Genomic DNA, 26,273 nt, shown 5'->3' with positions numbered 1-26,273 from the left:
TTTGTTTCTTATAAATAGAATTTGTTGTTCTTTAAACAGTTTTGTTATTTTTTTTTTTTTATTACAAGGATGCCCGAAGGCTAAGGACAAAACCTAAATCACAATTAATCTTGGCTTAGACAAGCCCAATAGATCAGCTTCCAAAAGAGGCACGACAGCAGCAGGAGGGGAGCTAAAGAATTCGCAGCCAGGCTCATAACCATGCCCAATATTTGCTAACAAATCAGCCACTGAATTACACTCTCTGTAAACATGGGTAAGGGACGCATTCCAATCCCTACCCAAAAACTCTTGACAACTTGCCACAATACTATAAAGAGGGTGGAGATGATCAATAGGAGAGAGAACCAACTTGACTGCAACAAGTGAATCCATTTCTATTTTCAACTGTCGACAACCATTCTGCCAAGCCATTTCCATTCCTTTCAGAAGCCCCCAAAGTTCAGCTTCAACAACTTGACCACTGCCCAACTTAGCAGAAAACCCATTCATCCATTCACCCTTATCATTCCGAAGGGCTCCTCCAGCACATATAATCCCAGTAGTTTTATGCAAACTGCCATCAACATTTAACTTGAGCCAATCCTAAGGCGGAAAATGCCAACACAGTTGAGCCACCTGTCGTGAAGGTTTAGCATGTGTAATCTTATTTGCTTCAAAATATTCTCTGGTAAACTGATGAAAAATTAAAGAAGGCCAAACTGGAAAGTTAAAAGTATGATCCAATATGATGCTGCACCTCCATTTCCATATATACCAAAGCCCCATAGCAAAATAGCAACACCAAGGAACCTCATATTGCATTCTCACAGAGGACTTTAAGTTGATAAGCAACCACTCATTAAAGGGAAAGGTGTAAGTGGAAGAGAACTCACTTGTAGGATGGAGGGCAGACCAAATCCTCATAGAAATAGTGCAGTCTTTGAAGAGGTGGTCCAAGGATTCAAGCGGGAAGCCGCACCTTGGACAACGAGTATCAATAGCCAAACCTCTACGAACCCTGACTTCATTCGTTAACAATCTATCATGCACAAGGGTCCATAAAAAGGTTTTCACCTTAGGAGGAACTTGAAGCTTCCAAATAAAGTTCCATGTCCATGGTTGAGGTTCCAACTCCAAAAACAGAGAGTGATAAGCGGATTTAACAGAAAAATTACCATTCTGAGATAACCGCCATATGATCGTGTCATCACCACTACGAATACCTCCTGCATGCAGACTCAAAATTTTTAATTTCACATCCTCAGATAAAAATTCTTGCACCCAGTGTAAATCCCATCCACCATCACCAAGAACATCACACACTCTTAGCCCTTCAAGATTGGGAGGAATAGGCTTCAAGGCTATAGCAGACAGAACACCAAGACCTGTCCAATTATCATTCCAGAAGGATACTTGCGTACCAGATCCAATCCTCCATTTAGACCCCTGAGGGAGCAGTTGAGCTCCATAAAGGATGCCTTTCCATGTACTAGAACTAGAAGGAAAAGGTGATGAGAGCTTCTGCATAATGCAATCATCTTTAAGATATTTTTTATTCAAAGCCTGAGCCCACAACCCTTGTTCCTGTTGAAGAAGCCTCCATCCAGTTTTGGCTAACACCGCCTGATTCATCATACATGTCTTCTTCAAGCCCAACCCACCATAACATTTAGGTTTACAGACCGTATCCCACTTCACAAGGTGAATTTTCTTCTGTTCTTCAGTGTGTCCCCAGAGAAAATTCCTATTCAATCGATCAAGAGTATTACAAATGGACATAGGAAGTCTTACTGATTGCATAGTATAAACTGGTAGGCCAGCTGTAACTGATTGAATTAGAGTGTGTCTCCCAGCCATAGAAAGGGTGTGGCTTTTCCATGAGGCAAGTCTGAGCTGAACTTTTTCAACTAGACCTTTATAAGTTTCAGGAGTAACTCTCGAGTGTAACAAGGGCACTCCAAGATAATTCCCTAAGTCATCTGTTAACGGAGAACCACATATATCTGATAATTGAGCAGCTAGGCCTTCCTCAGTATTTGGAGAACAGAAAAGGGAGGATTTCTCAAAACTGACTTCTTGGCCTGAATTTAAGCAAAAGCAATCAATACAATAGCGCATCACATCAGCTTGAGAAAGAGAAGCCTCTGCAAATAAGATCAAGTCATCCGCGAAGAAAAGATGAGAGACAGCAGGACCATTTCTAGAAATTTTCACAGGTTTCCAGGTACCTTGCTCCACCTGAAAATTAATTAAATGCGAAAGTTTCTCCATACACAAGACAAAAAGGTAAGGGGACAAAGGATCCCCCTGCCTTAGCCCACTCTCTGGACTAAAAGTTTCAGTAGCTTCTCCATTAACAATGACTCTGGAATTAACAGAGGTAAAACATTGGATCATCAGCTGTAAAAGTTTACCCCGAATACCCACCTCCCAGAGCACACTTTTAATAAATTGCCATTGCAACTTATCATACGCTTTAGCAAGATCAATCTTCCAAGCCATAAACCCAAGGTTTCCTTGTGAGTTGCGAAACTTGTGCAAAAGTTCTTGAGCTACGATAATATTGTCAGTTATATTTCGGCCAGGAATAAAACTAACATGTGTGGGAGAGACCAGCGTACTCATCATGGGCCTTAATCTTTGCACAATGATCTTTGAGACCACTTTATATAAAGTATTGCAAAGACTAATTGGTCGCATCTGCTTCATAGAGAGAGGGCTTGCCACTTTGGGAATTAAGGCAATGAGTGTGTTATTCAGATTCTTAGGAAGCTCGCATTTATCAAAGCACTCTGTAACCATCTTAATAATGTCATATTTACATGTCATAAACAGTTTTGTTATTTTATTGCCGCATGCAGAACGCTTTAATTTCCTTCATTTTTTAAGAGCATTACATTTTATACTACCAGCTCGAAAACTATGATGCCAAAATGATTTTTTTCTTGTTTTGTTTTGGACCGACCGACCAAAGTGAAATTTTATAATTGTACATAAATAACAAGCATGTTCCACAGTTCTATTATATAAGTGAAGTATTTGGCTTGTCCTCATCCACCCACATGTCCGCTATAATATAGTGTGTTCAATATACAATATGATTTCTTTGAAACTTTCATGTCACGTTATGGGAAAATTTCTTGGACCACCAAAAATGATCTAGCTGTTCAATAAGACTTTATCATGTAAACGATTTATCGAAGATCGTTTTCACGTGTTCGTGCATTTCGTCTCGTAACCATGCGATGACTTCTGTCAAAATTCATATGTACGTTGAAAATTCAATATCTACGTTATCATCGTCATTAATAACTATGAAATGCTGAAAATATTCTTACTACTTATAAATATAAATAATATGCAGTGATTTGTGCTGAACGGTCGAACCAGTTTAGTGAATAGTGATCATGAAACTCTTCTCCTCCGCCTCCACATTATCAACGCGCCACCTGAGTCAGAGAAGAAGAATCTCCCCGTCGTTTACCTCATGAACTCACTCACATGGCCACATGGGACAATCCCAGCCTCATTAAAGAGGACAAGAATTATATAAGCTCACCAACGGAAAGACAAGCACGGCAACAAAAACCCACTTTGTCACACGTGTCACGCCCACAGTCACTCCCTCACTTTTCTAAACCAGCCACGTGGCTTCGACTCCGGGCGCCGCACGTGGTTTTCAACCGGTACCTCCCGCTCTCCGACTGAACCAGCCGGTCACCGCAAAATGACAACTTTTGGGTGTGTGTATTTATCACTAGCTATCACCCCATGTACAACTTTGAAAACGTTTGTTGTCTTCAATTAGTTTCTATATCCAGAGAAGCAAGAATTTAGTCAAAGCTTTTGTTCTTTCATGGTTAAGGAGCTTTGTTTCTGGTACTGTCGGAACAATTAAGATTCAAAGAAGACAGAGAGCTTCTTCTTGTTTTGGCTTTGAAGATTCAAGAAGTTACTTTTTTACTTGTTGCTCTACTTCAGCTCTGCAAATCTTTGTGGTTTTGAGCTAAAAAATGGAGAGGGATTTCTTGGGTTTGAGTTCAAAGAAGACCTGTGTGACTGTGAAAGATGAAGCCAATGATGAACCCAAGAATTCAGGTTTGCTTTATTTATTATTATATATTTTTTTTTTATACTTTGCTTCTTGCTTGCAGTACTATTGCAATATGAATTGAATGATTAATTGAATCTTAGCTTGCTGAAATTCTTGCACTTTGTGATGAAAATCATTGTTTTGTGATTGGGTTTTTGAGCTTGTGCTCTGTTTGGTTAGTGGAAAACTGAGGGAAAAGAAACAGATTAACAAGTCTAATCCTTGCTTAGTGCCTACTTAGCTGAAACAAGTAGTCACTTAAATGATTATACTTTATAAGTAATCAGTTCCTTCTGAATTTGGATTCTGTTTGGGACGCAATTTTCATGAAGAGGCCTTAGAATATAGTTGTACAGAATTGAAACATATAATTGCAGCATGCAGAGGACTTATATGTCTGCAAATATAGGGCTTCACTGTTCTGTACAGGCTAATTGTAGATGCATACCTAAAGATTAATTGTGGCTGCTGGAACTATTTACTTGTGGGTCTATCAGTCAGTCAGATAAAATTGCTGAGTTTGTTTTGCTGGTGGTACGAACATGGTTTCAGATGTCTTTTAATTTTACAAACTACACCTCCCTCCATGCACATGTCCATTGGAAAATTACTCGCCGAGGGAGGTGCATGTAGAAAAGGGGCACCGATTTCAGTTCCCTAATTTTATACTAGATTTCTTATTGAAAATGTGCCTTGTTTCTTTTCAGAAATGTTTGCATTCTCCATATGCTAGTTTGATGGCTTAGACAGGATAATGTATTTATTCCCTAACATGCGAAAGAAATGCTATGTATTAAAGTAACGTGTCACGTTCGCTTTTGCATATGGAAACTGTGATATATTAAACTAAGCCTGGCCGACCAAGCAAGGTGCTACAGCTACAACATTATAATTAAAAAAGTTGAGCAATATTGTAATGAGCTTCATTATAGATTTAAGTACAATAAGAAATAGAATAACACAATCTAATAACAAGGACATAGAGTTTCTAATTATATATTAGGATCCTATATATTACTACTCAAATCTCGTTTTGTGAGCAGTACTGCCTGTCCAGATGTTACCAGCTTTTTAATAGAATACTCAATTGATTGAACAAATCTTCTAAAGAGTATAGTACTGATTAGTGATTATAATACTTACAGTCCTACCACAAACAAAGCGTGCAGCTCAAATTTTCTGAAGGAGGGTTGGAGTTTGCTAGTTGTTTAATGACATTCATTGGCTGTTCTCGTTCTCTTTCCCCATCTATTTAGTAAAAAACGTGAGCTGAAGTTGACGATGTGTCTGCATTCGTATTGTCTGTTGTAATCTCTTTTATTAAAGATTCTTTATATTAATAGTATTATTGATCAGCTAGATTGGCTGACAGCTGTAATGATCATGTTGAGAATACTTTTAAGGTTCTCAGATATAAATTATAATTACTATGACTATATTGCAAGAAAAGTATGTTTCTTGCTGGCATCTAAATTTAGAGGGCTGTTTAGTCTGCTGTTGTTTGTACCTAAAGTTTAACATATTTTTGAGGTATATTGAGCAATCATCTACATGATGACAGTAAATTGTTGTCTTTCTCACATCGCATCCAAAACTCAATTTAAGAGTAACTAATTGGTTTGGCGCTCCATTTTTATTGTTTCTGCAGTAGTAACAAGAAGCTCAAATTCAGGGATGCAGTGGTCGTTTTCAAACAAGGTTTCTGCACTTCCTCAGTTCCTATCTTTCACGGCTCCTCAAGAAGAGATGTCGAGAAAAGGTGTCCATGACACATCTTCATTCATGACTATATCAACTGCTGATGCTTTTGAATCTAGCCGGAAGTCGTCCTCCGGTGTAATCCAGGTATGTCTCCCCTTTTTTTCGGAATCTCTTTGTCCCCACTTTCTCAATGTTATGCAGTTCCACCTATTATTTGTTTCTCCGAGAAAGTGTAATTGTATAGAACTTACACCTTTACATAAACTATAATTTGGTCAGTATTGAGTTCTTTGGAAAAATACTGTTACTTATCTGTTTTGCTGAAGAAATACAGGTGAAGTTTGAATACTTGTTCTGTTTGAACTTAATTTTCCTGCATCCTTTGCTTATACTTCTGTAGAAAAGTTTCATTCATGATAAGCAAGCTGGAAACCACTATGCAATGACAGTCTATCCTATGCAGCACCCAGGAGCCAATCAAATAATCCCTATTTCTTTGAGTACTCATGTTCTCCAAAACAATCTTTTTGGGCAGAAAAACATGGTTGGTTCAACAATAAAACCACAGCCGCTTGCAGGAGTTCCAATTCTAACCCCTGTATCTGCTCTTCCGTCTAAAAGTTCGGTAGTTGGTACCACTGATCTCAGGTACTTTATATATAGCAGATACCGTCTTCATACCATAGTTCTACTGAAAAATCTAAATTTTGTTACGTAAAGAAACTTTTCTAAAGATATTTAATCAAATATTTGTTACTAAGGAAATCCTAGAGGCTAAGTTGAATTTATTATGTAGGAATGCATCCAATTCTTCAGGCGTGCCTGCTCAGTTAACAATTTTCTATGCTGGTACTGTGAATGTTTACCATGATATATCTCCTGAGAAGGTATGTTTAATCTGTTTCTTCCGCTCATATATTGAACCTTAGGTGAAAGAATATATTATACCTTAGGTGAAAGAATTATTAAACAGTTAGTAATGATTTATTTCCTCATTAGTCATTACTCTATACAGGCCCAGGCTATTATGTTGCTGGCTGGAAATGGATCTTCTCCAGCTCATAGTAAGCTGCCTTCCACAGCTCAAGTGCAAACACCATTCCCTAGTCCTTCCACAGGTGATGGTTTCTTTAGGAACCAGTCTCATATTGCATCATCAATCTCTGGCCTTGCAAGCCCCCTTTCTGTGACGTCACATGCTAGTTCTCGCCCCAGAGGAGCATTTAGTAGCAGCAACGCTTTAACTGTATCAAAACCAGTAGCAACTTCAGTATCTTCAATCAATCACTCAGAGCCTTCAAAAGTGGCAGCACAATCTGTTATGACAAACCTCATTCCAGCAGGTAGTTTTCTAACTTTTCCTTCATGTATGCTGTGTTACTGTTTTATCTATAATGTACAATGCCTTTTATCATGTTCAGTTTTCATTGAAGATATCTTATTTCTGTCTGCAGTACCTGTGCCTCAAGCTCGTAAAGCATCCTTGGCTCGGTTTTTTGAGAAGCGCAAGGAGAGGTAACTTTCAAGGGTTTCTCCCCCTCCCTATAGGCCCAGCTTACATTCACTTGTAGAGAGAAACACATAACCATTCTTTGTTAATTTTCAACACTCCATTACAATCAACATTCTCTGAAAGTGCATAGACTCAAGTCAAAAGTCCTGTGTTTTTGCTATACTTGCCTGACATAGAGCTTCCTATGTGTACATTTAGGATGACAAGCACATTGCCATACAATCTCAGCAAAAAATCTCCAGATCGCAGCACACCAGGTTCCGAGGGCGTGACCTTCTCTTTCAACTCTTCTGGTTCCTGTCCTCCCCAAGCCATAAATTAGGCCAAAGAGAAGAAAAATCCTAGTCTCCTCAATTCTTCAACATTTCAACTACTTAACAGATGTTGGATAATTCATTTCTTCCCAATCACTTTTCCTTTCTTAGTTTGTAAGATCAATTTTTTGACCTGAAGGTTTAGGTAAATATAATAGATAGATATATATGGTCAAGTCTTTCTCTTTTTTTACCTCTCATCTTGTTGTAAAAAAGTATTATTTACTTTGCATTGAAGGTCAATTTACTGGTCATGTTTGTATTGATATTGTTGTAAGACTTCTAGCAATCTAGCCATTCACATTAATGGAAAAACAATATTTTGCTAAAGCCATCATATTCATTCTTATGATTTTTTTTTTTTTTTGAAATAGGACAGTATTGATTCTTATGATTGAAGCCCTTGAGTTTAGCTCAATAATATGAACATGGTAGTGACCATCATTGACCTGTTCAGACTTTTTAGTAAATATTAAGGTAAAACAGTAAATTGCCTTACTTTTACCATATCAGAAGAAAGAGAATAACTATGAACATAAGGTGAATTTTTAAGTCGCCAAAAATTCTGGCTTTCTGAAGGTGACGCCGCCACGGTAATTTGAAACAGTAAAACTGTAAAAAAGTGATGTTGATACTGTGCCAAACAAAGCCCAACAAAAGCCCAATAAGTGGCCTAGATATAAAGCGCCGGAATCGGATTCCAAAAGCTGCTTCCACAAACTAGAAGGCGATTCTAGAGTGACAGAGAAGAATGGATGCTGCCAAAGTAGCCGAGCTGAACGAGTTCATCACTAAAGTCAAGTCAAACCCGTCAATCCTTCACTACCCTTCTCTTGCTTTCTTCAAGTCCTATCTCCAAAGGTATATGCTTCCTTCATCTTCATCTACATATATGCTCTGTATCTAAATTCTTAACTTGTTGGATTGCATTTGTACTTCTTCCGCGTTTTTTTCATTGTTTGCAGTCTCGGTGCTCGAATCCCAACAGACCCAAAAATGGTGAGTCTTTGTTTCTTACCTATAAACTGTAAAGCTTCATTTTTTTTCTTCTTTTGAATCCCAAGTTCAAATTTTTATGGAATATATAAGGTGTTTTGGTAACAGGAAACTAAAGAACAGTTTGATGATGACATTGTTGAATCTGATATTGAGTTGGATGATGCTGATGTTGTGGAGCCTGATAATGATCCTCCACAACAGGTAAAACTTTTTTTTACCTAGGTTTTTTGTTACCGTTATAAATTATGATCCTGCCTCTGAATGGTGTACTGGTTTTGATTGCAGATGGGAGACCCATCAGTTGAAGTTACAGAAGAAATGCAGGATGCTGCGCAATTGGCGAAATCGAGAGCTATGGATGCTGTTTCTGAAGGTCTGGTTGTGACTAGTGAATTTGTGATTACCATGTCTTGTTTAGATTTCTTGGGGGTTGTAGATTTCCTATCTGTTTCGCTTCATTGGAAGTGTGTTGTTTTCAGGTAAACTGGATGAGGCCATAGATCATATAACGGAAGCCATCATGTTGAATCCAACTTCAGCCATACTAAAAGCATCCAGAGGTAGTCTAATGATTTTGATTGTCCAAGTTTCATTGTGCTTATTGTTTTTGTTTGCATTATGGTTCGTTTCTCATATGTACCATTCTCTTGGAAACTTTGTACCTTGCTTTCAGCTAGTATCTTTGTCAAATTGAACAAACCAAATGCGGCAATTCGTGATGCTAATGCAGCTATAGAGGTTGGTTGATACCCTTACTGTACTTGTTCTTGTACCAGATACCGGACAGTTGATAGATAAAATTTATGTGTGCTATAGATCAACCCGGACTCAGCAAAAGGATATAAAATAAGAGGAACTGCAAAGGCTATGTTGGGCCACTGGGAAGAAGCAGCAAGTGACCTGCATATAGCATCCAAACTAGATTATGATGAGGAGATTGGTTTGGTGCTTAAAAAGGTGATTTTTCTTATTCTAGGAAGCATATGCTTCCAGGGAAACTGGCCCTTACAGTTTTTCTATTATTTCAGGTTGAACCTAATGCTCGAAAAATTGAAGAGCATCGCAAAAAATATCAACGGTTGCATAAAGAGAGGGAGATGAAAAGGGCTGAACATGAGAGACAGAGGCAAGCTGAAGCTCGAGTAAGTATAGTTTATGCCATATTTTCTTGTGTCCAAAAGCACAAAATTTGTGATATTCACAGTTCTATGTAGGCTACATATTGTAGGGAAAGAAGAATGAACTACCTGTAGAATATAAGTTTTTGGTACTGTTTTTCTGGTGCTTTGCAATTTTCTATGTGGGACATGTTCCAGTTCACTAAAACCCGTAGGTGTATATATCTATTACATATGGAAGCAAAACATAGGCTGAATCTGAAAGACATTTAGTGGTTTGCTCTCTGGTGGGCTGGTTTGGGTGGAATGGGGTTCACTTTTCACCTTAATAGAATGACCTGATATAAGGAATAGATATGGCAGGCCTCATATGTTTGTGATAATACACAAAGATGAGATGGTAAAAGTGACACAAAACCTTCAGACTAAACCACAATTCCTTCAATTTCATGCAGGAACGGGATGCTTTGTCTGCTCTTAAGGATGGTATGGCGTTTGATTTCTTTTCTGTTCATGTTCTATATAAAGATATTGTAAATCTTTACCTTGATATACATTGTTGGCCAATTGGCTGACAGCTTAAGCTTGTAACAGGGCAAGTTATTGGTATACATGCGGCCAGTGAACTTGAGACGAAATTGAATGCTGCTTCAAGGACATCGCGCCTTGCAATCCTGTACTTCACCGCGACATGGTGTGGTCCTTGCCGTATGATATCTCCAGTATATACAAGCTTAGCTGAAAAGTACCCAAAAGTAGTTTTCACGAAAATTGACATAGATGCAGCAAGAGATGTGGCTGCAAGCTGGAATATCAGCAGTGTTCCAGCCTTTTTCTTTGTAAGAAATGGCAAGGAGATTGACAAGGTTGTGGGTGCTGATAAAGCTGTGCTAGAAAAGAAGATTGCACAATATGCAGCCTCAGCGTAACCTAATCCTTATGCAAGGCTGTTTGCTACTGTATGGTACTTTCTACAGTCATAGTTTGTTCTAATCGAAGGAGATGCGACTCTTGTTCTAGTCCTAGTCAAATAACTAAATAAAGTATCTCCTAAAGTTGCTAATGCGTACATTTTACTGGAAATAAAATTTTGCTTTCTGGGCCAGTTGGATTATTTCAATGGTGTCCATGGAGAAATGCCTGTCTGAATTGTTGTTTGATTTATTTGAGTACAACTTGACTATTAAATCAGAATGTAGGTTTTTTTATTTTTTATTTATAGTAGTCTTTCTAAACAAAAAAAATGTTGAAACATAGCTTGCTTTCATGATCTATTAATCATGTATAGGCTATAATCTCCGACATGAGGAGTGTGGTTTGGAATCAGTTTCAAAGCAAAGAAAAATGAAGCAGTAGAGACATCATTTCCTCTCATTCTTGGAATAGAATCTGAGGACCATGTAGAAGAGGATCCGGTATAGAACACCCCAAGCTAGCAAGATTCCAACATCGTACCAGATGTTATCGTGATTGATATCCATCGACTCTATAACATCTTGTCCAATCAGCTGGCAACCTCTTAGCGATTCTGTGTCTTTGTGCACTTTACTCAACTTCACATTTCCTAAAGGCCCAGGTGAAAGATCGGCTAGATTGCCAGAGTAGCAACGTATTCCTTGGAATTCATTGGTTAGCATTGCCTCAAATGGGTACTTAATTGCGGAGATGTAGTGCACCCAAACCCAGTAATGTGGGATCTGAGTACGTTTCAAGAAAAAGCCGCAAGTGAGAAAGAAGAGAGCTGTGGTGGCTATCACAACAGCATATCCAGTGATGTAACTAGGAACCAGGGCACTCACAAGCATGACATAAGCATTGGTGGTTATAAGTGAGGCATACAAGATTATCCAAAAATAGAAAAGACTGCTTCTGAGCTCAAGCATGAGTTTGGTTATGGCAGCAAATGTGAGAGCTTGAATGGCGAAAAACGGGAGGTAAACAATGAGGGAAGAGATGACGTAGGAAGAAGCACGGTAAGCATTATGAGAAGTTTCCCTGATGAAAATGAACCTTTCTTGGATGAAAGTCGGGACAGCATCATTGGAGGAAAAGAAGATCAGGCAAACAGCAAAGATGTAGAAGTTTAGAAGCCTGTTTACATTTTTGAAGGACTCTGCATGTAGGTTATGGAAAAGGGAAGATAGAACGAGTGCCATGACAGCCAACACAATCTCTCGTGAGAGGAAGAGTTCAGGGGTACGAACCACATTGAGTGTTGTACGCCATGAGAGGACTGCAACCTCACGAAGCCAGGGGTTTGCAAACTTAGGCCCGAGCTCTATCTCATCAAGCTCATCTTCTTCCATCTCGAACTCTTCAAATGATGGTCCATATGAAGAGTCATTGTTGGAAGGGCTGTAGACAACAGGGGCTTTAGTACTACTAGGCATAGGAGGGTAGTGCCGAGGTGTTGCATATTGGCTTGAAACAACACTTCTTATTCCTGACACCGAGATTACTGGTGTCTTTCCGGGGGTCCTTCCCGGAGTTCTAGCAGGAGTCCATGATGGTGGGCGGCGAGGAGTTCCTTTGACACCATGGTATATCCACACTGAGAAGTCTTTGTAGAAATGTGAAGCTAGACGAGGGTTATAGATACCACTTGCAAAGTGCTGCATTGGTGTATGAATTGATTTCCTTTCCAGGGAGTTGTCAAACTCATCATCCTCCTCAAACTCATCGTCCTCCTCATCATCATAATCATCAGATGGGCGAGAATCTGGTCCAGGTGTCGAGTTTCTACGGGAAAATTGTTTGCTCCTGAGGTTGATGTGCTTGGATGAAGGGGTGTTTTTATAAGAACTTCGTGGTGTCTTTAGTCTTTTTGGAGTAGGGGTACTTGACACCTGATCGGGTTTGATTCCATCACGAAGGTAGACAACAAGTGGTTCTAGTCCCACATTAGACTCATCATATTCTTTGATCACATCCAAGAGATACTCGAGGTTGTTTTCTCCATCAGGAACTGGCCTTCCAAATCCAGAAAGGTGGGCAGACAGACCATGTGGACTTCCCAAATATATCAGCTTTCCTCTGCAACCACATTACATTATATAAGCATCATGCGCGCATGTGAAATATAAGTCTATGCACACTATACACATGGTATTGTACTGTAAAATAGGGTGCGTGGTCTTGATGAATTCTACCTTGCTAGGATTGTCATGCGGTCCAGGAGATTTTGAATACGATACGAAGGTTGATGGATGGTCATGAGCACAATGCTACCACCTCGAGCTATTTCCTTCACCTTTTCCACAACACTGTAAGCACTCGTGGAGTCAAGACCAGAAGTTGGTTCATCAAGAAACAGCAAAGAAGGTTTGTGGATGATGTCAATTCCAATTGAGACCCTCCGTCTTTCTCCTCCGGAGACTCCTCTCCTCCCCTCATCACCAATATATGTATGTGTTGCAGTCTGCATATATAACCTCATAATCATTCACTATATACCTCCTTGACCATACAAGTAAGATTTTTGTTTTAATTCATGAATATGAATGAGAAATAGCAAGAAATATTACCTGCAAGCCGAGCTGGTCAAGGAGCTCATAGACTCTCTTTCTCTTCTCATCCTTGGAAAGAGAAGGAGGAAGCCTAACCTCAGCTGCAAACATGAAAGTCTCAAACACAGTTAACATCGGGAACAGCTGGTCATCTTGCATCACATAAGAGGAAACCATCTTCATGTAGCTTGTAGTAACCTACAAACAATATCAAGTAATATGTAATCTTTGTTTTATTGTTTCCAGAGAGATATAGGAGATGGATGATAGTTGATACTACTAGTATGAGAAATGTACTAACCGTTTTTCCATCGACTCTTACAGAGCCTTCAAGACTTCCTTGAGCAATCCTTCCTGCCAAGGCATCGAGAAATGTGGATTTTCCAGCACCACTAGGTCCCAAAATGGCCATAACCTCACCTTTCACGGCCTGACCAGATATGTCATTAAGAAGATAAGCTTCCTTCTTGATCCAAACCCCATCTTTCTTTATCTTCTTAATTACACTGTAGGAAAGGTTGTTGAATTCAAGGCCTTGGCCTGGAATCATCTTCGACAACTGAAGTGGAACAGAAATCTTTGCAGCCACTATTTTGTCCATGTCCAATAAACTCTCAAGGCTTCTGTTTGCGTCATTCCGCGCTGCCTTTGCCTTTGCCATTGCCATTGCCATGATGTTTAGCTAAGCTCAGCTCGGCGAGCACTCTTTGCTCCTTCTTTTGGCTAAGCCATGAAGAAGTTTATGAGACCTAGTAGTGAGATAGGATGTGGTATAAAAGAAGGAGAAGCCAATGTAGAATGTGGACAAAAGGTGACGGTTAAAATAAAAGTAATATGAGGTATTGGAATGTTGTGAGTGATTGAGGACAAAGTTTCAGACCAAAAAAAAAGATTGAGGACAAAGTTAAGGAAGCTGGAGAGTTAGAGATATCAGACGGCAAGACTCATGGAAAAGGACATTGTAGTAGGCCTGTCTCCATCACTCTTCTCGGGCTTTCAGTAATTCAGCTTTGATAATCACGAAAGACATTTTATTTTTGTTTCATTTGTACATAAGAGACGAAACTAGACATGTCTCCTAATCCTGCCCACTTGTTCACATTTGATCTCCCAATCAAAGTCACTAACTCAAGTTCATCATCATTTGTTATAATAGTGTTTAGTCTAATATAAGCAAGCTGATAATGACATTTTTCTTTCAAATCCTTTGACATGAGACAGCAAACACGTAAAATGAAATCTACGTGATAAATCAAAAATACAAAGGCTTATGAAGTTATATATGATGATAGAGAACCGTAACTCAATATTAGGGTTTACGATTTGGCATAAGACATGATTACTACTCTTCTCAACCATAATACTTTTCAACTTGTTAACTATAATACGTTAGACTGTGATTCATGCATTTTGTTAACTTAATATACATTGTTGGTTTATTGTCTTACAAGTTATTACAACCTAGCTAAACTTTTAGGACTAGTTGAATATCAAAGCTTTATAGAATAAGTCAATTGGTTTTCACCTCAGAATAGGTAAAAATGCCTCTAATGATGCAAATATTAGAAACTTGTAATTTTGTTTATGTATTTTCGTTTTCTCCACAAAGTGCAAAGTTGGCTAGCTGTTTCCAGATTGTGGTCGGATGGTAAAAATTATGACAATTCGATGGAGTAACTTGCTGTCATGAGTGGTCTTCCGTCTTCTTCTGGTTTAATAATTAAGAACCTGTATAGACTCTTGTTTGATGCAATTGGTGTGTACTATGAAGGTTGTCTCTTAGCTTTTTCTCTGGTGGAATTTCTTAGAACGGTAATGAAAATTGGAAATCAAAAGACAAAACTATTGAGCAACTAATATGCCTGTTGACAACACCTGAATTTGTTGGCAATGGCTCCCAAACTTTGGGGATGTCCGAAAAGGTTAAAATCTTTGGCCTCTCAAACTGAGAACATTGCAATAGCTCCAAAGTTAGTTCTTGTAAATAATGAGGGTATAAGTGGCTGTACAGATATGCAAGAGCTTCTTAAATCAAATCAACCGGCTAGCTGTGATTTTCTAATAATATTTTTACACCTTTCGCCTGCCCCCAGGAGATCGAGAATGAGAGATACCGGCTTTCTTGGAGAATTTCCAATGCAAAATTTCCTTGTTTTCTTCAGTTTCGGCTCTTAAGAGGGAGACATGCATGGATTCTGTAATGAAGCTCATGCCATATATATCTCAAGCAGAGGGAATGAGTCGTTAACTTAAGATTCCAATTAAATTTAGCCGCTGTCTTCATGGCGTCATTGTGTATATATATTCTTGGTGTTGGCACGGTTCAACCTCACCGTTGTGCCGATCAATGACCGGTGATGGTTTGATTGAGCCGTGCCAATATCGGGAGTAAGTTGCCTTATCTTAATGCTCTAGTCGATCAAGCTCATTAGTTGGGATATATATTAATTAAGTAGCATCACACTGGTAACTAATTAGCTTATTACTTTGCATAGATGCAACCACTATATATACTTCATTCCAAAAACATTCAAGACCATCGTCATTGAATGATTCATGAGTGTTAACTAGGGAAAATATTTGGGTTTACCAACATGTTCATTCACTCCTCTCACTCATATATTGTGCACTTATTTTATTATGGGAGTTTCTATATATTCATACCTTTAAAATTGACATTTAGACTCCTGCTTACTTAATAGACCTCTAATTTACTTTTATAAATAACTAATATGTTATCTATACCTCCTTAATTTTCTCACAATATCTCTCGTTCAATAAAATCTATAAATCATGCCAAATTTATGTATTGATGAATAGGTCGTGTATACCAACTGCAATTAATTGCTCAATTACTAAATTGAGCTCATAACTGTTTGCATAAATATGCCATCCTTGAGGTTCTATGTATAGCTACTCATTGTCGATCAGAAATCATAGTTATACGTACGGTACATTTTATTTAACTTACTTCTATTTCCAAAATATATATACTCAATTGTAAGTATCCATGGATTGCAGTATGCACTTGAAAAACCCTCAAGCTGATGAGGCTGCAATGACAGGCGAAATTCGAACTCTTACTCGGTACATGATCAAAGAATTAAATTAACACCATGCATGCATGCATGCATGCAAAGAAAAGCACAGCAGGATGTGGGGATGGAGATTTTTGGGAACGATTTTAAGAAGAGACTCCGTGAGAAGAAATCTCCTTGATGGTAGTTTAAGTGAGGAGGGATCTTCGATTCTCAAAGAAGGATTCTAGTGACTAGGGATCTCGTCGAGGGAGATTCAAATGAGGAGACATCTATTTCAAAGTGATTCAAGCTAGCGAGGAGATCGAGATCTCTTTGAGGGAGATTCAAGTGAGGAGAAATCTCCTCGAGAAAGGATCTTAGTGAGGAGGAATCTCCTCGAGGGTGATTCAAGTGGGTTGAGCATTGTGTGAGATACAATGCACCAAGAGGGCATGATCATGTCGTAGTAAGTTTGGAGCATTAATTCCTTAACCGAGAACAAACCATAAACAAAATTCAAAGGAAGTTGAAGTAGTAGTACTTTTTGTAGAGGTGAAATAATTTTTTTCTCTCTCTTCTCTTATGTATTTAGTAGTAATTTGACATGTGTTGACAAAATCAATTATTATTTAAAAAAAAAAAAAAAAAGGTTCAAATGACAATTTAAAGGCATGAATAGAGGCTCTATTTGATTATTTAAAAGAAAATGAAAAATTAACTCACTGTTAATGTTAAAATAGATGTCAAGAGTGAAACTTGTTTCTTCTCAAATAAGAAGAAAAATCATTGCTCAAATTTATAGATTGTTATCATTATCTGAAAAATGCAATTTATGCACATAACAAGGTACCATTTTTGTGTTTCTTTCTGGTCAATCCACAACAAAAAGATCTCACAAATCCAATATCATACCTTCTACATTTCCCCCACATCAAACATGAATTACTTGAACGAAAAAAGAAAAAAAAAGAAAAGAAAAAAGAATGTGATGCTTTCCGTAACCCGCCAACGCGAGACTGGTTCGGACCCCTAGTCGGGTCACTCCATATTCGGATCCTCCATCCCCTGATCTACACATATAAAGCTCCGATCTTGACCCTTTTTCCTTCGAATTTCAACAATTCCCCAATCACCCATCTCAAATTTCAACCCCCTCTGCAAATCGCACCAATCAATTTAGCTCAATTTAAGTTCCACCCCTTCAAACCCTAAATCAATGTCGGCGTTCTTGCACCAGCGCCCACTCCACAACCCACTCTCAGATCCACACCCACTGTCCCCACCTTCCTCAAATCCCAGAAAACCCTTCTCATCTTTCAGCCCCATAACCCTTTTAGTCCTTCTCGGCCTTGTAATAATTCTGGGTGTGTTTCTGCCATGGACGAGTATGCAAGAGGGTTTGTTCTCGATCACTAACAGGTCCTCACTCAAATGGAGGAGTTACACATTGGCCCAAGCTGCGGCCTTTGTGGCCCAAAATGGGACCTTGATTGTTTGTGCGGTGAGTGAGCCTTACTTGCCGTTTTTGAACAACTGGTTGATTAGCATTGCGAGGCAGAAGCACCAGGACAAGGTGCTTGTGATTGCTGAGGACTATGGGACGCTTTATAAGGTCAATGAGAGGTGGCCGGGCCACGCCGTGCTTATTCCGCCGGCTCTTGATGCTCAGGCTGCCCATAAGTTTGGTTCTCAGGTATTGTTCTTGATCTTATATCTCGATTTGGTTGAACTATTTTGTTGTTTTGAGCTTGTTGTGATATTATGATGCTTATGAATAGGTTCTGTATTGCAGCTCTGTATGATGAACATTATGTAGGTCATATGTCAGTTTCAAAATGGTTAGTAGATTTTAAGCTGTGGTATATAGGGCTAGTGCAAGATCAGTGTAATAATAGTAATCAACTGATGGCATTTCCTGATGCCACAGCATTTCGTTGGAATGTTAGTTTGCCAGTGTACTGTTCTGCTAGCTTCCTTCTTTTTAAGATGTATTACAGCTAAATTGGAAAAAAAGAAATCCACGTGGTTTAGGTTTCAAGGTGATGTTTGTCTATTGTTTGTTTTCTCCTTCAATTATTTGAGTTGCAAAGTAAACTTTGTTACTTCACTTGTTATTTTGGTATCCTGCATGAATCTGTATCAATTTTTATCTTCATGAGTTGTTGACTTCACAGTCTTTGAAAAGTAATGGTTTCTTGGTTTAGGGATTCTTCAACTTTACTTCCAGAAGGCCGCGCCACCTCTTAAACATTTTGGAGCTTGGATACAGTGTGATGTACAATGACGTTGATATGGTGTGGTTGGCTGATCCCTTTCCCTATTTGGTAGGGAATCATGATGTGTACTTCACAGATGATATGACTCCAGTAAGTAGCAAACTTGCTTTAACAATTCTTTACGAATCTATTAGATCAGAGCTCAGAAGGTCGTGTCTGTACTTCAGCAATGCCTGCCCTGTATTTTGGTTTATATCTAAAAGTAATTTCTTGTATTTGGGTAACCAGGTCAAACCTCTGAACCATTCTCATGATTTGCCACCTCCAGGTAAGAAAGGACGCACTTACATATGCAGCTGTATGATCTTCTTACGTCCTACAAGCGGTGCAAAATTAATTATGAAGAAGTGGATAGAGGAAATGCAGCAGGAGCCCTGGTCCAGAGCAAAGAAAGCAAATGATCAACCTGCTTTTAACTGGGCATTAGACAAAAATGCTGCACAGGTATATTTCCTTTGATCCTTTTGCTTGACAGTCTCCCATCTATGCTAACAATGCTCACAGGTGGATTAATCTTAGAAAGTTTATAATAGCATATCAGAAGTTTGGATCTGTTGCATGATTATGTTTATGATATTCTGTAGGCGGATCTCTACTTGCTGTCGCAAGCAGCATTCCCAACTGGAGGATTATACTTCAAGAACAAAACATGGGTAAAGGAAACTAATGGGATGCATGTTATAATCCACAACAATTATATTTTAGGTTTTGAGAAGAAGATCAGGCGCTTCCATGATTATGGTCTCTGGTTGGTAGATGATCATGCCCATGAGTCTCCCCTCGGGAGAATATGAAATTGAAAGACTTGATGATGTATGTCACTTTCTTTGGAAATGTTCAGTCCAATTGGAAACTCGAAGCAAATTCTCGCTACCAGTTCGTTCGACCTTTCTGCATGATGCTACAGACCATGGCAGGGAAGAGATGAGAATCGACTATAAATGATCCACTTCGCTTGATGCCTGGAAGGGTTTCTGATAGCTTTGTACCATCCCATCTAGTTTTACAAGTTAAATTGATGTATTCTTTTGATCTTTCACATTTTTTACTAAGCTCTCTGTTGAGGCTGCTCCATTTTTTGTGTAACTTGTATGCTGAAGCCTAATTTTGATGTAACTACATAGCTTATTGAAAATTATCACTTTGCTCTGAAGTAAATGATGCTTCAAAGAGACAGCAGATAAACCCTTGTTAGCGAATCATGAAAAGTGCAAGATCTGGTTCACCATTCATTTAAAGATGCAAGCTTTCAAATGTTTGAACAGATTATACTTCCAAATTCTGAAGGGCTATCATCAACAAACAGAGCAATCGAGAAACCCTACTTTACCAATTGCATTCATCATCCTGTAGTGTAGTACGGGAAAAGGATCCAAATAAGATAGGTAAGAACAAATTTACATTTCAATATGGTTGTTTACCGTGATATCATGCTATGGTGACAAACGTTTCATACTCTGTTTTCCTGCAAGAAAAACAACTGCGAATTCTATACGCATCTCACTTTCCTTTTCATCTCAAAACTCAAAGAAAACGTTCTGAGATTCTCAAAAAAAAAGAAAACGTTCTGAGATTTTTTTAAAAAAAAGGCTATAAATTTTGTCCCTATTTACTCGTTGGAAAATAGAAAGTAAACTAACCCAGATGATGATAACCTCCGAGCTCATAACTTCCACGTACGAAACAAAATGAGTAAAAAGATATTCTGTGGACTAAAAAATCTCTAACCGCCGGAAAACGGTTCCACGTTTTGGATTTGCCTCCAAAACCTACTCCATTACCAAAACTAACCACCCCGTCACGAAAAAAAACCAACACTCTCCATAAACGTCAGTTATCACAGCAACAACATCCTTCATATATAAATTCATTAGATAACATCAGAGAAACACCAAACTCAAACCCTCTCATTGTTCACTTGCATGCTCCTCTTCTCTTCTTGAAGTCAAGACTAACTATAATCATGGCTTCAAAGTGTCTGTTTCTGATGGTGTTAGGTTTAGTGGGCCTTGTGGGCTCTGCGGCGGAGTTTTCCGGAGGCGGACTAGCAGGGCTGGTCGATGGTGGCGGTGATGGTGATCCAAGTGATTCAATGCCATGCGTGAAGAAACTGATTCCGTGCCAACCTTATTTGCATGCACCGGAGAAGGTGCCGGTATCGTGCTGTTTGCCGTTGAAGCAGATGGTTTCCGACGACACGAAATGCCTGTGTGGACTGTTTAACAATGTTGATATGTTGAAGAAGCTTAACGTTACTCAGGATGAGGCCTTGAAGCTTCCCAAGGCTTGTGGTGCCAATGCTGACATTTCTATCTGCAAAAAAGGTACCTATTTGCTTTTTTCTTTTTTTCCATTTATGTGCTAATTGTAATGAAATTCATGGAAATTATGAGTCTTTTATATAGATCGTACAAATCTATGTTCTAGGCACACTGATCCTGATAATATGTCATTTTATTTGTGACGTGATCAATGTATATTACATGTCAATTTAAGCAGCCTCAAGCATAGAGAATATAGGAAGGCTTGTTTGTTAGGGATGGGACTAATTCGGTTGACATTATGTGCAACACTTCTGATTCAAATAAAGTCAGCTTCTTTGTAATTGTGAAGAACAGAGGACTCCCAACATTTGGTGATAATTACAAGCCATATGTATGGTTTTTTTTTATTTATTTATCTTACTAGTTAGTTTTCTTTGTTATCACTGATGCAGATTCAACATCACCACCCAAATCACCAGAAACTCCATCAGCTTCGAACTCTAGTAAGTTCTTTGCAGATCAGCTAAGCTGTGTGTTTTGGATTAATCATAGTATTTGCAGTATTCAACTTTTAAATATTTGATACCACACCCTCAGTTCACTCCTGCACTTATACTTTAGTTGGATCAGTGTCCTTACTATATATGAATTTCGATCAAATTTCACTGAATGTTTTCCTCCTTGTATCAGGTTCTCCTACGAAAAATGCAGCTCATTCACCTTCTCATTTCAGTGGTTCTGGATTTGCTGCCTTCTTCATGGCCCTAATCATTTCAGCAGCAGCAGCATTTTAGATAGGTTACCAAGTCTGTAGCTAGTTAACTATTTTAATCAGCCCTCTGTGTAGTATGCTCAATTTCAGAGTCGATTTGAATCAATTCCAAAACCTTTTGTATTACCTTTATGTATTATGTTCTTTCCATTACGGATTATGTACTATCTTAATGCCGCTCTATTAGCGACCAAATCTATTATAGTTCTTAGTTCTTCACGATTCAGAAGTACATTGTGTGATTTTGAATCGACACCAAAAGCTTTTCTTTAACCAAAAAAATATATATATATATATATAATGAAAAGACTTCAGCTTTGAAATTGGAACCCCGAGTTCCAGAATTATCAAAATAAAAAACGTAAATTTACGAACTTTTGAATGCAAAAGTCGCAAGGTAAAGCGACAGCTGCAAGCATAGATGTTCATAACTATCGGCAATCAATAGGCTCGAGTAGCTGATTGGATTTCAGTCCTCAAATTCATAACTGATTGCCTTCCTTTTGTTTTGCCTACCAACATCAAAACCAAAACCAAAACTCAATACCAAAACCAAAACCAAAACCAGAAGAAAAAAAACTGATGACGAAACCAAGACCAAAGGGAGCAGGAGATGCAGGAGATGAAATATTGAAAGAGAGAGGCTACAAAAGCAGCAGAGGTTTATATAGAGGGGGTTTGGGAACCCTAGTTTGGACCTTAGAGTTGGGCCATTACAGTGATCACGGGCTTGAAGTTTTAAAGCCCACTTTTGCTCCAAAGTCACAGCGCATACTCCTAAACCCTGATCACAGCGAAGAAACGCAAAAACCAAAACAACATGGCAACAACAAAAACCTCCATTGCCAAAACCATAGCCAAGCTCTATACTTGTAATAGTAATAGTGGGTCCCTCTCTTCCATTCCCAATCATTTGGGTTCATTTCAGTCTTCTTCCTTGTTCAGCTCCTCCTCTACTTCTGCAGCTTCCTCAGTAGCCGAGTCTCAAGCAACAGTCTCGTCCCAAGCTCCAGGTGAGTCCTTTTCTTCTTCCTGATTCTGGGTCTGTTTTCTTTTGCCCAAAGGTTGAAGCTTTTTTTATTTTTTTTAAATTGTTTTTGGCTTTCTGGGTTTGTTTTTGTTTAGAGAGGGAAAGGTCTAGATGGTCGAAATGGCTGCTGTTTCTTCCTGGAGCTATTACTTTTGGCCTTGGAACTTGGCAGATTGTCAGAAGGCAAGAAAAGGTATTGTGTTTATTTTTTTTTCTTCCTATATTTCATTTGCTTTGGAAATTCAAGGTTAGGCTTTAGTAATTTTGCAGCACAGAAATGATAGAAATTAAGTTGCAACAGGATTTAGCAATTCATAATACAGATAAAAGCTATTGCAAAATTGTAGTTGCTTCAAATGCACACACATATTTCAGATGACTTGAAACTCTCTCGAATTGATTCAATGTACTCAATAATCTGCTTTACAATAAACATGGTCCCTTTTAATGAGTTTCTGTATTACAGAGAAACATGCTAGACTATAGACGGAAAAAGTTAGAGTATAAGAATGACTTGAAACACTCTTGAAAATTGATTCAAATGTGTACTTAATTGCGCGCGCTGCATGAACATGGCCCTTTTTAACGAGTTTCTGTACTACAGATAAAAATGCTAGACTATAGAAGGACAAGGTTGGAGATGGAACCTTTGAAATTCAACAGTGTTTCTCCATCAAGTGAAGAATTGGATAATTTGGAGTTTAGAAGGGTGTTATGCAAGGGACATTTTGATGAGAGCAGGTCAATCTATGTGGGCCCTCGTTCAAGAAGCATATCAGGAGTTACTGAAAATGGCTACTATGTCATTACACCCCTTTTGCCAATTTCTGACAAAGCTGAGAGGTAAATGAAATTGGAGTTCCATATATTAGCATACCATGGTTACATAATATATCTGCTACATATCATGTTACTTTTTTATCTCTCTTCAACTGCGTTAAGGGACTTGAGTTCTTAATGGGGTACACATTGAGCCATTAATGAGTTATCCCTATTTCTGTTACAATTTCCCTGCTGTTGATCCCATATTTTACATTGAAATAACTGTGTCAAGTCAAAGGGAGGTAACAATGTTGTATACCAAAGAATTTGAGTAATGTCTCTGCATCTTTTAAACACTGGTGCATCAATGCCAAAATCAGTCCTTGTAAAATTTAAATTAGCTCCTTGCTGGGAAGCAAACCTGTTTTCTGTATCAGAACGTTTAGGTTTGTAAGTTTAAACATTATATAGAAAACTTCAAGGATCCATAATATTTCCCTCAAATATTGCATCTATGTATTTCTTCTGGAACTTTTATTCATCATGATGACTTCCAAGTTCCAAACGAATTGCAATGCTTGCGTGCTAGCGGCTGACCGTATTAAATATACTTCTTCCAGTTCACAGCCTCCAATATTGGTCAACAGAGGATGGGTCCCCCGCAGTTGGAAAGATAAGTCTTCAGAACTTTCACAAGATGATGAACAACCTTCTAACATAACGCCAACTGTTGTCAAAAAGGAGGAAAGAGCATCTTGGTGGAGGTTCTGGTTAAAGAAGCCTAAAGTTGTTGAGGTTGTTTTCATTATATCAGCAGTTTTGCGGTGGTAGAAATTACAAAAATTGAATCTAACACTACATTTGTGCAATTTACAGGATCACCCCCCTACACGTGCTCCTGATGAAGTTGTTGGAGTAATACGAGGGAGTGAAAAGCCTAGTATATTTGTTCCACCAAATGATCCAAACTCTGGCCAGTGGTTCTATGTTGATGTTCCTGCAATTGCTCGTACTTGTGGACTTCCTGAGGATACTATTTACATTGAAGACATACATGAAGATGTCAATCCGAGTAACCCGTATCCGCTTCCAAAAGATGGCAGTACCTTGATTCGGAGTTCAGTCATGCCTCAGGACCATCTAAATTATACTTTGACATGGTATCTTTTGCACCTTGCATTGTCATATATTTAAATATGCAGATCTGGTTGCATCATGACATGAGTAACTTATTTGCTAGCATGGCAGTGATTAATTGTCATGTTCTTATTGTCTGTTTTATGATAATGTGATATCCTAAATGCCTCATTGACAATGGGCTTCTCCTTGCATATAGTAATATCAGACGATAATGCTAAAAAGCTAGCATCGAAAATTTACTAGACAGCTGCAATATCTCGTTTTTCCTCTTAACATTGATTTCGATTTGGGCAGGTATTCTCTCTCTGCAGCAGTTACGTTTATGGCTTTCATGAGACTAAGACCAAAAAAGATCCGCAGATAACAGAGACTCCATTGTAAGATCCTCTCTATCTTGTGAAAGAAGTTATCTCAGGAAAAATAAAAATGTTGATTTCGAAATGTAAAGCTATGAAATCAATGCTGGAATAGTGTCATGAAATTGATAATTATTAACAAAATTTCCTGCTCATTAAATTATCATCAAATAACGTTGTGAATGTATTGAATGTTGAGACCAGAGATTTTAAGAGCATAACTAGTGGTGCTGGTGTTGTAGTAATTGTTTCCCTTCCTATTGCAGGAGTGACATCCACAACTTTTTAGAACACGAGAAATGAGAAACTCTTGTGTTTCATCCCTTTTTCCTTCTTTGATTTCATGAGGGAAGAGGTCTTGTGGGAAGAAGTAAAGAAACCATATGTGAAATTGACTGCTGTAATGTGACCTTCTAGGATGTTTGGGAACAAGGGAAGGCCAAAGTTTTGATCGTAAAGTTTAAGTTTAGAAGTTTTCAGTGAAGTCACGGTTTTCGGTTGTTACCATCTTCATCTTGCGGCATAATAAAGAAGAAAGCATTCATTCATGTTGGTCGGACAATGATACAAAAAATTCATTTGTGATTCCTTTTGCCCATGTGATGCTCTGCATTCTTGTATTAGATTGTAACCATCTTCAACAATTTCAGTCATTCACCCCTTTTGGATTTTACATTAACTATTTATACCATGCCAAATCTCCGATCTAAGTTGCAGGACTAATTTCTGTCCATGGCCAGCGTCAGAACCCAAAAATAAAATGATCTCTATCGTTAGAATAAAACAAGAATTTACCGGAAACAAAAACTGGAGCTGAACAGGGGAAGGTCAAGAGCTCTAGGACTCAATTTCATTTGATGTATGCACTGTACAAAATGGTACGCGACAAGAGAACTGCTGAATGGATACAAATCAAAGAATTCCTAGACTCGCTATTATAGGCAACCAAATGGGAAAACAAAACCCTATCAGAAAGAATAAAATGAATACGAAACTAAAAAAAACAGAGGGCAAGAAACTAACAAAACCAGAGAGTAAAAGAAAAACAAAATTACGTCATGATGTACATCTCATCAACAAAGGAGAAATAGTCAATGTAGGTAGACTGGGATTGGATCAGCATCACTGACATATGAATGATTGAAATTGAATTGAATGGTTTAGTTTCCTAGCCACTTGCATCCCATGGCATGTTGCTATCTGAAGGAGCTTTGTGATGACATTTGCTATGAGATGTCTTCCTCTTAAGGTGGTAGAGTTTCCATTAGAAAGTTGGAGGTTCAATGGGATCCAGTTTTCTCCGTTATTCATCAGCTTCCTATTATCATCCTGTAAGGAAATTTGAGCTCTTCTCTGGTTTGTCTGGAAACTAAACCACCAGAGTTTTACCATGTAAATCATGTATATAAAACTTTGATTAGGAACCG

At 38.4% G+C, this 26,273-nt stretch overlaps 6 protein-coding genes across 9 annotated transcripts; 5 read left to right on the top strand and 1 right to left on the bottom strand.

Annotated features, from left to right (window-relative positions):
• The first annotated feature begins 3,752 nt into the window (after positions 1-3,752).
• LOC133743463 (protein TIFY 6B) lies at positions 3,753-7,933 on the top strand. 4 transcript variants are annotated; one of them, XM_062171408.1, is made up of 7 exons: positions 3,753-4,080; positions 5,724-5,920; positions 6,240-6,424; positions 6,573-6,663; positions 6,792-7,119; positions 7,231-7,291; positions 7,488-7,933. In XM_062171408.1, the coding sequence occupies exons 1-7, from the start codon at positions 3,996-3,998 to the stop codon at positions 7,609-7,611; spliced, it is 1,071 nt and encodes a 356-aa protein (XP_062027392.1). In that variant the 5' UTR covers positions 3,753-3,995; the 3' UTR covers positions 7,612-7,933. The 4 variants fall into 4 exon arrangements, with proteins under 4 accessions (XP_062027392.1, XP_062027391.1, XP_062027395.1 ...); XM_062171407.1 differs by having other exon boundaries at positions 6,177-6,424; XM_062171411.1 differs by having other exon boundaries at positions 3,754-4,080; positions 6,312-6,424.
• Positions 7,934-8,303: 370 nt separating this feature from the next.
• Positions 8,304-10,834, top strand: LOC133743464 (TPR repeat-containing thioredoxin TDX). Its single transcript, XM_062171412.1, has 10 exons — positions 8,304-8,464; positions 8,569-8,602; positions 8,708-8,803; positions 8,888-8,975; positions 9,082-9,162; positions 9,276-9,340; positions 9,419-9,559; positions 9,631-9,744; positions 10,176-10,206; positions 10,315-10,834. Exons 1-10 carry the CDS (start codon positions 8,355-8,357, stop codon positions 10,647-10,649), a joined length of 1,095 nt encoding a protein of 364 aa, XP_062027396.1. The 5' UTR covers positions 8,304-8,354; the 3' UTR covers positions 10,650-10,834.
• Positions 10,835-10,964: 130 nt separating this feature from the next.
• Positions 10,965-14,336, bottom strand: LOC133743462 (ABC transporter G family member STR-like). Its single transcript, XM_062171406.1, has 4 exons — positions 13,528-14,336; positions 13,245-13,424; positions 12,870-13,138; positions 10,965-12,753 (listed from the first exon to the last, which is right to left on the bottom strand). The coding sequence occupies exons 1-4, from the start codon at positions 13,897-13,899 to the stop codon at positions 11,082-11,084; spliced, it is 2,493 nt and encodes an 830-aa protein (XP_062027390.1). The 5' UTR covers positions 13,900-14,336; the 3' UTR covers positions 10,965-11,081.
• Positions 14,337-17,246: 2,910 nt separating this feature from the next.
• LOC133743465 (UDP-D-xylose:L-fucose alpha-1,3-D-xylosyltransferase MGP4-like) lies at positions 17,247-19,801 on the top strand. Its single transcript, XM_062171413.1, has 4 exons — positions 17,247-17,939; positions 18,451-18,612; positions 18,751-18,966; positions 19,107-19,801. Exons 1-4 carry the CDS (start codon positions 17,463-17,465, stop codon positions 19,314-19,316), a joined length of 1,065 nt encoding a protein of 354 aa, XP_062027397.1. The 5' UTR covers positions 17,247-17,462; the 3' UTR covers positions 19,317-19,801.
• A 608-nt stretch (positions 19,802-20,409) lies between these two features.
• LOC133707522 (non-specific lipid transfer protein GPI-anchored 3) lies at positions 20,410-21,777 on the top strand. The gene is made up of 3 exons (XM_062133174.1): positions 20,410-20,846; positions 21,239-21,289; positions 21,477-21,777. Exons 1-3 carry the CDS (start codon positions 20,486-20,488, stop codon positions 21,578-21,580), a joined length of 516 nt encoding a protein of 171 aa, XP_061989158.1. The 5' UTR covers positions 20,410-20,485; the 3' UTR covers positions 21,581-21,777.
• A 376-nt stretch (positions 21,778-22,153) lies between these two features.
• On the top strand, positions 22,154-25,850 carry LOC133743466 (surfeit locus protein 1). Its single transcript, XM_062171414.1, has 7 exons — positions 22,154-22,571; positions 22,684-22,781; positions 23,193-23,431; positions 23,971-24,145; positions 24,227-24,510; positions 24,785-24,867; positions 25,113-25,850. Exons 1-6 carry the CDS (start codon positions 22,379-22,381, stop codon positions 24,852-24,854), a joined length of 1,059 nt encoding a protein of 352 aa, XP_062027398.1. The 5' UTR covers positions 22,154-22,378; the 3' UTR covers positions 24,855-24,867; positions 25,113-25,850.
• The last annotated feature ends 423 nt before the right edge of the window (positions 25,851-26,273 follow it).

Source organism: Rosa rugosa, chromosome 4, assembly GCF_958449725.1.
Source record: "Rosa rugosa chromosome 4, drRosRugo1.1, whole genome shotgun sequence".
Taxonomy (NCBI): domain Eukaryota; kingdom Viridiplantae; phylum Streptophyta; class Magnoliopsida; order Rosales; family Rosaceae; genus Rosa; species Rosa rugosa.
Note: the sequence above shows the minus strand (reverse complement) of the source record. Positions and strands in the feature narration are given on the sequence as shown.

What these genes read in the sequence shown, in the direction of transcription:
- LOC133743465 (XM_062171413.1), top strand. Translation starts at nt 17,463, where the DNA reads ATGTCGGCGTTCTTGCACCAGCGCCCACTCCACAACCCACTCTCAGAT. An exon ending in TCACAGATGATATGACTCCA is followed by an intron (nt 18,613 to 18,750) that starts GTAAGTAGCAAA and finishes TTGGGTAACCAG; the next exon opens with GTCAAACCTCTGAACCATTC. An exon ending in TAGACAAAAATGCTGCACAG is followed by an intron (nt 18,967 to 19,106) that starts GTATATTTCCTT and finishes GATATTCTGTAG; the next exon opens with GCGGATCTCTACTTGCTGTC.
- LOC133743462 (XM_062171406.1), bottom strand. Translation starts at nt 13,899, where the DNA reads ATGGCAATGGCAATGGCAAAGGCAAAGGCAGCGCGGAATGACGCAAAC. An exon ending in TTGACCAGCTCGGCTTGCAG is followed by an intron (nt 13,139 to 13,244) that starts GTAATATTTCTT and finishes TTATATATGCAG; the next exon opens with ACTGCAACACATACATATAT. An exon ending in CGCATGACAATCCTAGCAAG is followed by an intron (nt 12,754 to 12,869) that starts GTAGAATTCATC and finishes ATGTGGTTGCAG; the next exon opens with AGGAAAGCTGATATATTTGG.
- LOC133743463 (XM_062171407.1), top strand. Translation starts at nt 3,996, where the DNA reads ATGGAGAGGGATTTCTTGGGTTTGAGTTCAAAGAAGACCTGTGTGACT. An exon ending in CGTCCTCCGGTGTAATCCAG is followed by an intron (nt 5,921 to 6,176) that starts GTATGTCTCCCC and finishes ATACTTCTGTAG; the next exon opens with AAAAGTTTCATTCATGATAA. An exon ending in ATGATATATCTCCTGAGAAG is followed by an intron (nt 6,664 to 6,791) that starts GTATGTTTAATC and finishes TACTCTATACAG; the next exon opens with GCCCAGGCTATTATGTTGCT.
- LOC133743466 (XM_062171414.1), top strand. Translation starts at nt 22,379, where the DNA reads ATGGCAACAACAAAAACCTCCATTGCCAAAACCATAGCCAAGCTCTAT. An exon ending in AGAAGCCTAAAGTTGTTGAG is followed by an intron (nt 24,146 to 24,226) that starts GTTGTTTTCATT and finishes TGCAATTTACAG; the next exon opens with GATCACCCCCCTACACGTGC. An exon ending in CTAAATTATACTTTGACATG is followed by an intron (nt 24,511 to 24,784) that starts GTATCTTTTGCA and finishes CGATTTGGGCAG; the next exon opens with GTATTCTCTCTCTGCAGCAG.
- LOC133707522 (XM_062133174.1), top strand. Translation starts at nt 20,486, where the DNA reads ATGGCTTCAAAGTGTCTGTTTCTGATGGTGTTAGGTTTAGTGGGCCTT. An exon ending in CATTTCTATCTGCAAAAAAG is followed by an intron (nt 20,847 to 21,238) that starts GTACCTATTTGC and finishes TCACTGATGCAG; the next exon opens with ATTCAACATCACCACCCAAA. An exon ending in TCCATCAGCTTCGAACTCTA is followed by an intron (nt 21,290 to 21,476) that starts GTAAGTTCTTTG and finishes TCCTTGTATCAG; the next exon opens with GTTCTCCTACGAAAAATGCA.
- LOC133743464 (XM_062171412.1), top strand. Translation starts at nt 8,355, where the DNA reads ATGGATGCTGCCAAAGTAGCCGAGCTGAACGAGTTCATCACTAAAGTC. An exon ending in TTCAAGTCCTATCTCCAAAG is followed by an intron (nt 8,465 to 8,568) that starts GTATATGCTTCC and finishes CATTGTTTGCAG; the next exon opens with TCTCGGTGCTCGAATCCCAA. An exon ending in CATACTAAAAGCATCCAGAG is followed by an intron (nt 9,163 to 9,275) that starts GTAGTCTAATGA and finishes CCTTGCTTTCAG; the next exon opens with CTAGTATCTTTGTCAAATTG.